The 11,055-nt window shown below is 32.0% G+C and overlaps 1 protein-coding gene across 2 annotated transcripts in view; it reads right to left on the bottom strand.

Annotated features, from left to right (window-relative positions):
• Positions 1–1,683: 1,683 nt before the first annotated feature.
• The window catches only part of LOC114133042 (uncharacterized), a 78,925-nt gene continuing 69,553 nt past the window's right edge, over positions 1,684–11,055 (bottom strand). For both annotated transcript variants that reach the window (XM_050200411.1, XM_050200412.1), the window contains exon 4: positions 1,684–10,023. In XM_050200411.1, coding sequence (XP_050056368.1) covers positions 9,211–10,023 — 813 coding nt within the window. In that variant the 3' untranslated portion in view covers positions 1,684–9,210. The remainder of the gene's footprint in view (positions 10,024–11,055) is intronic.

Here is an 11,055-nt window from a genome sequence, read left to right as displayed (position 1 = left end):
TAAATACCATCGAATTGTGTGCGTTTTATAGTTATGTGTATTTTCTATCGTGAGATCATAATATATTTAAATAAATCCCCAGCTGAGAAATGCCATGTAATTTTCCGAAGATATGAAGAGCATTGATGGAAATTTAAAAACAAACACGTCTCTGCCTTATTGCTCTATTTACGAGCTATAAAACAGAGGCACGCAATAATTACAAAATCGTCGCATTCAACTACTGGCTTGCCAAGGAATCGATCATGGCCGTGACATTTCGTTCCATTCAAACTAACTTGCAATATTATGATAATATCATATTATACGCTTGAGATACAGAAAAAAATGTGATTTTCAAAATAGATGAGTTATGTCGTTAATAATACGACTACTAAACAAACACCAGAGTTGGATGATGCGATATTTTTATATTTAGTCCCTGTGGCGTAAAAACATTTCCTGGACTGTGGGCCTAGGTGCGTGGTGGTACCGTCTATGAAAGGGAGGCGATAAAACTTTCGACTGCGCCAAAGTGCCGTACATATAACGTACATTATATTGTTGAGCCCGAAGTACTCGTGACTACCACTAAACTAAGAAAATGACGGTCGTAATTCGATCATTTGCCACGATGCAATGCGTGCACTTGTACGGGTCAAAAACACCGTGTATTAATTTCATAGAATCAGCAGCCTTCAGAGTTCCTTTACCCACCCGTGATCGTTGATATTATGAGTACAAAACGCCTCGCAGTCTGAAAACAAACAAAAGCCAATCGAGTAAATTACTATATAAAACAGAGCCGGTGCCGGCGATGGCGACAAAGTGACTCTGTAAGATGTTTCTATAATCCTATCGTAAACTTTGTTGCCCGAGTGAAGTGAAACAGAAGACAGATATCATAGTCATAATATGTATAGATATGGATAGAATGAGATGCTCACTTATTGAACTTGTGGTATACGATATTATGGGATACATTCCGACGTATTATTTTACGCGTACTTGGTCGTGCGTGTGTTTGTGAATAATATTATACGATCAGATGTCATATAATATTATATCGTTAGAGGACGTTCAAGTCATTAAATATTGACCATCTGACCTGCCGACTGAGCAGTACAATAATATAAACGTAGGTGGGCGTGGTCTTTAATGGAAATTTATAATTTAGTTCGCTAATGGCTTAGACGCAGAATACTCAGACAATAATAATTGTAGTCGATGGATGACCGCAGTTTGTTTTTGCGGGATTCGACTGTTAAACAGCTGTCTTTCAGTACACATCATAAACATGCTGTATAATATGTGAAGGGTAAATTTTAAATTCTTTCCATTCTATGTCAGTTAAATGTATTTTTAAATGTGTCGACATGTCGATAAATAAAATTATCTATGAATGTTTTTTATTTTCTTGTCAAACTGGAAACTAACACATAGGTACTACAATGAACTTGTGTATTTTGTATTTTTGTGTTTCTATTTAGTCATAAATTATTCAATAAATTTCATTATTTTTACACACCTAAATTATAATGAAATTTTTATATTTATATTTACCTATCTTTCAAACGAAAAATATATTTTTAATATAAAATAGTAAATATTTTTTTAAGACAATATAACTATAGGTACATATAAAAAAATATCAAAATTCCAAATTAAAGAAATAATACATTTATTTTATTGATATATCATAAGTATAAATAAAATTCTATTACATTTTATTATTCTAGAAATAAACTGCAGGTAAAGTAAACGTTACTAATACAACGTGTAAATGTTATTAATATCATATCCATTAACACATTCTGAATACAATGTATAGTTATTATAATTTAATTTTTTAAATATATTCTTAATATTATAAATAAATTATCATACAATTTTAAAACACTAATAAGTAATTAATTTTAAAATATAGACTTAAATTATATATTAAGTTTATTATTTTAATTAAAAAAAAATTATTTTCTCTCTTTTATCCTCGTAATAGAGCTTAAGTTTACTGTGGTCCGGCAACCGCTTTTCATCCTTAAAAATTATTCTAATTCTACAATTAAAAATACAAAATTGAAATAAAGTATTTCATAAAAAAAAAAACTACAATTAAGTTACATTAATGTATTTGCATTCTAAATATAATATATTATTTATAATTAATATCTAATTTTATCAAATAACATTACCTTATAATATCATATATAATATAATAATAATGAGTGACAGAAATAAAACATTTTTATACAATTTGTTTTGTATTAACCGTAAGAAATTTTGGCACTTTTTTAATATTCTTTAAATTCAAGTTAGAACCATTGTTTATATTTATTATAATACAATTAGTTTTTTTTCTCAAAAGACGTCAGACTAAAGGTTATTTTTTGTCGCTCGATAAGCGGTAAATAATAATATTTCGTCGATAATATTTTGTTTGTATTTATTGATTTATTTGTTAAGAGAAAATATAAATATATATACAGTACATGGATGTATATAAAAATGTATATATGCTGTTTGATAATTAAAAAATAATATTTGAAAAATACTTTTATTCTATTTTTAAAATCTTTTTCATTTTGTTTATGTTCTCATTCAGTTTGTATGTATAAAACTTGATTTTCAATAATCTTTTTGTACTTTTATTCCTGTTTAACCAACAGCTAAGGCTCTGTGTGAACAATACTACTCCTCTGCTGCCATCGTTTATTGATGTATACAAATTCTGCTAAAATAGCGCAATACATAAATTATACATAATACAAATAACACATCGGGCGATCGCAGGTTGTGTTGCATTACATTAATCTTTTTATACTCGATCTAAGTAGCTTGGGCTCAATAATATAAAAGTTTCTATATTATAAATTATCCATAATTATTAAAATTTAGAAAGTATAGTGAAGAAAAGAAATAATGTATTTATTACTGGCTTAATATTTTTGCTTAATTACTATTAAGTGTATATTATCATTTTATTATACGTAATTATCAGTAAAAACTAAAAGCATTCCTGTTAAAAAAAAAAAAAAATAAAATTGAAAAAATGATAAAAATAATGAATTTCTATCAAAAAATTAACGTAATTACACTCGAATATTTTGCGTAGATTAAACTGTTTTAATAAGTTGAAAAAAATAAGTTCAGTAGGTATTTGATGTTTTGTATTTGATAATATTTAAATCATTTTACGATATCTTGTTTTCAATAAGTTAACATGATTGGAGCATGAGAAATTCGGCATAGTTCATACACTGGTTGCTGGACGCACGTCAAATTATTGCATAACAGTGTAAGTTAAAAAGACGATTTATTATGATTAATGTCACGAGAGAACTTTTACGATGGGGATGAGGGCTGAAATCATGGATGATAATTCAAAAAAAGTTTTTACGCCCAAAATCATTTTAGAAAAATCGGTAGCGATCGGCAATGAAAAACCATTATATTTATCAAGCTGATTTTTGTCGGGAATAAGCGGCCACACACACACACTCGCGTAAAAAAAATGTTTGACACTCCCGTTATTTAGTGTGGGTGGTGAATGCATAGGTTGAATAGTGTCTAATGTAAGCCATATAGGTTGACGTTTAGTTTTTATTTTTCATTTCGCCACTGTTTTTAGCATTGTGTTTCTCGAAACTCCAATGAAACGTTCTTTGTTCTTTTACACAAGTAGGATTGTGTTTTTTACTTGAATAGAAAACAATAGTGGAATGAAAATATTTATATTTTCTTGGTGAATAGCGAGATGATGATCAAAAAAAAAAAACCGAATTTAATTTTTCAAATTTATGTTTAAAAATTATTAAAAAAAAAAATAAAATGAAATATCAATGGAAATAATAGTTAAGACTATTAGCGATGGTTGCAGTTCAAAATGTACAAAATATAATAATTAAACGTTCAATTTTTTTGATATCTCAAATATAATACACACTCGATAAGTGAAATACGTTTATGTGTGTTGTGCTAGTCCAATACGTATATATTATTATAAGGTACTATAACTGCTTAGGTCAAATCGTATGATCTGTGTTACGGATGGCGTGGGCAAGTTTTCAAAAATAAATAAAAAAATAACGAATAGCGAAAAACAATAAAATGGGACGCAATGGTAGTAAATAACGTTCTCCGATACCGTTACGTATACGCCATGTATATAGAGCAGCACTTTACACGCGTCATTAAGTCGACTGAAACGTCCGAGCAGTTTTCGATAATAATTGTTCTCAAAATGTATCGCATGCCGTTTTTACGAGGAGATTACACGCGCGCGCATTAGCTCAAAGTGGGATCAGTTTTAGTCTGGCACACTATTTGTTCTTACGTTTTTCGATAAGCACACTACACGAATTATTAATTATACTGATCATATAAGCCGATTGTCTTATGTAAAAATATTTTGTTTTAAGCTAAAAAAAAAACAATCACGTTATTTTACATTTTTCCGTGATGATATTGTTATTATTTCTTGCTTTCGCTTATTTTATCACACAGAACCCTTTTTTTTTAATTTTTAGATTGCGCAACCCGTATTTTTATTTCAAACAATTATTATAGAGACGTTTTTTCTCATCAACGTTCGTTCGCCAATATAATATATCCGTCTTATATGTTTCAAGTAATCGTTGTACATACCAAATTTATGTCAAAATGTGTAATTCTGAATACAAATAACGGTTGTTCAACTCGTTTCTGCCGAACAGTCTAACAACTTTGTAATAGTTTTAGCTTTTATGGCGAATATGGTAATCTTTTCGTATATATATTAGTTACCTACGTCCTGCCTACTGTGTATAATATGCTTAATTGATCGCCTGGGATTTAATAAATAAATAAAAACAAAGTACCTGTGCTATGATTGGCCAGTAACCCAGAAAAGTTCCACGCATGGCGAGTGGTTATTTTTTCAATTTAAAAACTTTTATACCGTTATTGGCAAACGATGTCAGATTCGGTATGGGCACTCGGGTAAAACACGGACAGTGGTACACTCACAATAAAACCAATAACAACAAAAACAATTTATATATAACATTGTTTTTGCAATACATTATCTAAATGATGCATTAAAAGTCAAACAAATCAAAATCTTTAAGCATTACTCTGGTATGACTTATCGAGTCCTTCAATTTATTGTTTTATTCCTAACGGTTAAGTTTTATGTCGAAATAATTACTTCATAAATAATAAATGATATAAAACTCTATTTTTTCCAACGTGTAATCATAGGTACACCTGATTTTTTTATCACCCTACACTCCGATAGAGGACTTTTCAAATACATTAGTCTGTTTTTGTCATTTTTTACTCTACACTACCGTACATTTAATTATTTTACCCCTCATACTGGTGTCCATAGAGGGAAACATTAACTAAAGTGCACAATTAAAAAAAAAAACGTGGTAGATATTCAAACCCTTATGAAAAAATGTACATTATAATATTATTATGATGTCGGGTAAAAAATAAAACCAATTAAAATGAAACTCGTTGTGCTTTAGAGCTGCGTTATACAACTTTAATTGTGTATTGACAATTAATACTCTCTTCGTCGCTATCTGCTGTCCCTTATGTATTATTATTAATTGGAAGGAGGTATTTGACTTTAGGGAATGAATTCGAGAAAAAAATGGTTTCGACTCCAGCACGTCATAATATTATACAGTAATATTATAGGGATGTGTATATATATATAGTATAGTGCTCGTCAATTATGTAGCCTCATCGAAGGTCATTATGAAAGAAAAATGTACCCACGCTACTTGAATATTGTTTAACTATGGTAATGAGTTTTGAAAACGTAGAAACAAAACTAGATTTAAAAATGATATAAATAATCGCATGTCCTCAACCGTTCTGCGAATGTCGCCGAGTTTTAGTAATGGCGTTTCAATTATCACCATGAGCTAACGACATCGGTCAAACTTAAATATATTATTATATAATAATATTGTATTCGTCTAATGAAGTGGTAGTAAAATTATATCGTATTACGACGATAACACTAATGACAGACAGACGAATAAAAAACACGGTTTTTGATAAAACGATAGTAAAATTGGCCTTATTCGTTGAGACAATACTGCATAATATTTGCAACGACGTTGCGACAGTAATAAGTGCAAATGCTAAATTGTTAAAAATTTCAACTGTAGTTTTAAATATATTGTAATGGTCTTAAGATATCACCTACTTATATATATTTATATTTCTCCTTATAGCGTATGTAAATAATGATTATAATATTGTAAATTAATATTAACTTATATTTTATAAACAAATTATAATTAATACAATAATTTTATCGTTTAAAACGCGTACTAACGCTCTTAAAATGTATGTTGAATGTTGATACCTATACAATAATACATATTATTGTTTTATATTAGTGCGTATATCGTATAATAAAGCATAATTCATAATGTACGTCACAAGTCCGTTGTGGTGTTCATGCGATTTATATTATATGGTTTTCGATAAATGTAATATGTGTGGTTCACAATACAGTGAATTTGGATAACGTTTTATGGTGATCAGTGGCGATTATACATGACTACATGAGCTATATGTGATTATTCAAGAGGGGTGCGAAAATAAAGCCAACCCTCTCCCACCACATATCGTTAATATATATAATATATATAGTATATAGAAATAATATGGAATATACATAAATATACATAAATATACAAAATCAAATCTCAAGGGGGGAGGGGGATCCACCAACTACCCCCTTATAACCGCCACTGATGATGATTAATACATTTTATCTCTAACGTGTGTTTAAGTTGAAAGGCAGAGATCACGTTGCGTTCATATCGAAAATACTACCCTATTCTCTTTACACGAAATCAAAATAACAAACGGGCTATAATAATAATATATAAGCGGAAACATATGTATTTGTACATATTTTGTATCGTCGCAGAAAATCGTATTTACAAAATGCGTCAAAACTATGGTCATTGATGGGTATAGCTTGTGTCGTCTTTGTAGTAAAACCAATGGATTTACACGATTAATTTACTATCATCAGCCGAACTCATGGACGCACTCTCGCCAATCGTATAATTAACACACACGTTTATCCCGATCAAATCCAAAACGCATTTTACAGGCATGCAGCGTTTCTATTTAACTTTCGTTAGATATTATATAATATTGATTATTATGATTATTTAAAATTATGTTATAAATTATTGTTATGATATTAAAATTCGATATTATGTAAGAAAATAAAGTTTTTAGTGTAATCAAATTGACATACTCACACATTTTCATTTTTTTTTTATGTTTAGATTTAAACATCAATCAATAAAAAGAAAACATCAAATATCAAACCATTTTTACTACTGTTATCGTTTGACAAGAATTAAACTTAAAGTCAAACAAATTAATTTAATGACTATATTATAATGTAATATAGCGTGTTACTTAGCCGTTAACAAAACGAGTAGACCGAGAAAACTTGATAAGTATTTATATCTGTGACCGGAAACATTTCCGGTGACTATTATTAGAGACATTTTTAAAGGTGTATTTAGTATTTTAAACTACATGTTAATATAATTAATATTATCTAGTATAATATTGGATATTAGAACTGGTTATTTATGATATTTTTACGATAACACTAGATGTGGTTATTGCGGGCATGATTTTTTTCGTTACGTATTTTATTAAGAATTCAATAATAATACATTTTTATATAAATAATGATGTGTTTTTTTTTTTTAAATCGTCTTATTTTTATACTTGAATCTGAAATATATTAAATCATATTTTATAATATATAATATATTCTTTAAAAATAGTAGTGATAATATTATATGTTAATACACTACATTGTAAATAACTCAAACAACGATCGCAGAGGCGTATGAATAACAAATATATAGATCTATAATATGAAACCTGTGAATAATATAAGTGACACGATGTGTGTCTTAATTTGACATACCACCTTGGGCACGTAATCTTCGAGAGACTGACAACACGACGTTTCTTCGGATTGGAAATGATTAAGCTCGGAAATACATATAATATTATGATGGTGTACAATATCGTTTCACTGAAATTTCATTACACTGTCACTTATTGACGTAAACGGTTGTACCTACGATTGTTGTTTAAAATATATTGTTTCATTAATATACACCTCTACCACCTTGTACTTATACAGAATTTTTTAAAAATCAAATAAGATTTTGATCAAATAAATTGTCACTTAAAAAAATCATTAAAAATAAATAGCTTTAAACTTTGAGTATACCTAAAAATTAAAAATCTAAATATGATTTAATCCAAAATTTAAGCATAAAAATAGTTTTAGGTACAAAAAGAAAAACACACTGTACCTATATTATAAATTATGTATTGTGTTCATGGATTTTTTTAGGAGAACGGGTCAATCACATATTTTTGTGTGTGAAGGGAATTTGTGTATTTTTTGTAATATTAAGTTCTGTAATGTTGTAGAAAAACTTTTTCTTTAAAATTCGTTATTATGCTGCACCAATCATGTGGGTAGGTACATAATGTAATTGAACTAAAAAGCACGATGTCCCTGGGGAATGTGAACATGTTTCTTGATAATAAAACGTGTAACTTATTTCTCTTTGTTGAATTTGTATTTCCCAATTTAATTATACAACATGTTTAAATTTAATTTCGACTATCAGCTATAGTTGGCATTTATAAATTATAATGATTACTTTTTCTTTTTTTTTTATCGAGTGTATTGGGCACTTTTTTGACGGGATAATAATAATATATTTTATAGGTACAACATGACATAATATTTAAATACAAAATATACATACAATAATTAAATTTAAAATAAACCGACGCAGGTCACGTAGGTCCAATCCATAAAACCCACGCGCGTGTAGATTTATCTTTTTGAAAACGAAACCCGTATATTATTGTTAAACGCTATCGTATTATAATAGGAATACAATGGAGTCTCGACAACTCAGATTCCGAGGGTGATAAAAAATAATTTTTCAGTTATTAAAGTCGTACGGCGTCGAGCGTATAAGCATTTTTTTTTTTTGTGAGAACGAGAAAAAAAATTGGATTTTTTTGTAAGTCGTCGAGCGTCATAGTAATATCAATACGCTCAACACCATAACGACGATAATAATTATGATATAATATTATTACGACGATATCGCAAACCACAACATTATCGCTTCCGGTCATGCAGCCAACTGTGCCGCGTTAAACGTTGCTGATCCTGAGCATGCTGGACGACGGGCGCCGTTCGGCCGTCACTTGAGCGATGACGTTGTTGAACGACGGCCGACGGTCCTTAAGCGTTATGGACGTGGGGCACAGGTGGTCCATGCCGCAGGACGTCCGCCGGCCACCCGCTATGCCACCGCCGCCGAAACCGGAACCGCCGCCCAGCGACGTGGACGGTGTCATGAGGAAGTCGCGTTTGGCCGACGCCCAGGACGACGACGGCTGGCCGAACGGGACGTCGCACAGGCACGGGGCCGGCGGCGTGTTGGTGGACGACGACGACGAGAAGAACCGTTTGTCGGCCGCGGAACCGGACGACGGGAACAGGCTGCACGACCGGCGTTCCTTGACCGCGGCCACGGACAGCGAACCGTAACCGTGACCGCTACCGGCGCCGGCGCCGCCGCCGCAACCGTAACCGCCGAACGACGACGTGGTGGTGGGCGCGGCGCAGGACACGCGGCGCTCGGCCACCGCGGCCACGGCGGCCGCGCCTACGGTCATGGGCAACATGGACCGGCTGGTCCGGGCGGGGCCGCACTCGTGCTGAACCAGCGACTTGATGTCGGCCGCCGACTTGGCCTTCCGCGGCCGGCCGGCCATCAGCGTGCAGTGGCCGCCGGTCAGCTGGGACGGGCCGCAAGAGCCCGGCAACGCGCCGCCGCCCGCGAACATGGAGTTCTGCCGCGGTCGGATCTGCAGGGCCCGATGCGTGGGCTGTATCGTCTGGAAAATGGCCGACGGTTCCAGGCAACTGTTCACGTTGAACTTGGAGAACGACGTGCGGTGCTGTAAACGGATAAATTTCAAAATCAAAAATCATTTTTATTTTCAAAAAAAAACCAAAAAATACAGGAGGACGAGCGGGCCTGGCCGGCGAGACGGCTGCCGGGAAAATTTCCGGCGATGAGCCACCGCTCAAAAATATTTTTCATTACATTTATAATAAAACGGATATCTCGTTATTATTATTATTATTATTATGAAACGAAATTGTACATATTTTAGTGGTAAATATTTTAAATAACGACATGCAATAGCGGGGTGGGGAGGCTTGGGTCCCGGAATAGTAAATCCCCCTGGTAGTTGGTCTGGACTGATACGGAGTTAGTGTGAGTAAACTAGTAAAGCGATCCTTGCGTCCTTCCTAAGAAGGTATATTATATAAATATTTACTATTTCCATATCGTAACAAGTGAATGTGGCAAATTGTTGCATGAATTATGCATATAGGCTACTCGATCGATTGGAAAAACCATCAGACGACATTCGGACGATAGGCCTTTTTAAGTCATCGTAACTTTAAAACCGTTACTGTTATATGGCTGCAGCTAAACTCGCTAGTTTATAGGAATGGTTTACGTCTATTGCTGAAAACTATGGAATTTAAAATATACTGAGAATACCGTTATTGGCCCGTAAGCTATATGTATATAATTGCTATATCGCCATGTAATAAAATTAATATATATTAATTATACCTACAATTAAAACTATGACACGATAAATTATTATATTTCATGGCAACAAGAAATGAAAATAAAAAACTCATTAACAAAAACAAATCTTTTTAACATATAAGACATTTATATTTGTGAGAATGTAATACAAAAATCGCTATAAAATCGGCAATTACCGAAATACCTTTATTATATTACGTGCAAGTGTATCAAAAATATCGTTATAACTATTCTGCCATACGATACCTATTTGATAATACCAATTATGTGAATCTGTTATATTTTATATGTTTAAATATGATTATTAATTTTTATTTAATATCAATAGTTAATTGTAGAAAACGACTCGTACATGTTTGCA

Source organism: Aphis gossypii, chromosome 2 (genome assembly GCF_020184175.1).
Source record: "Aphis gossypii isolate Hap1 chromosome 2, ASM2018417v2, whole genome shotgun sequence".
In the NCBI taxonomy this organism is placed as follows: Eukaryota; Metazoa; Arthropoda; class Insecta; order Hemiptera; family Aphididae; genus Aphis; species Aphis gossypii.
This window is presented reverse-complemented; position numbering and strand designations above follow the sequence as displayed.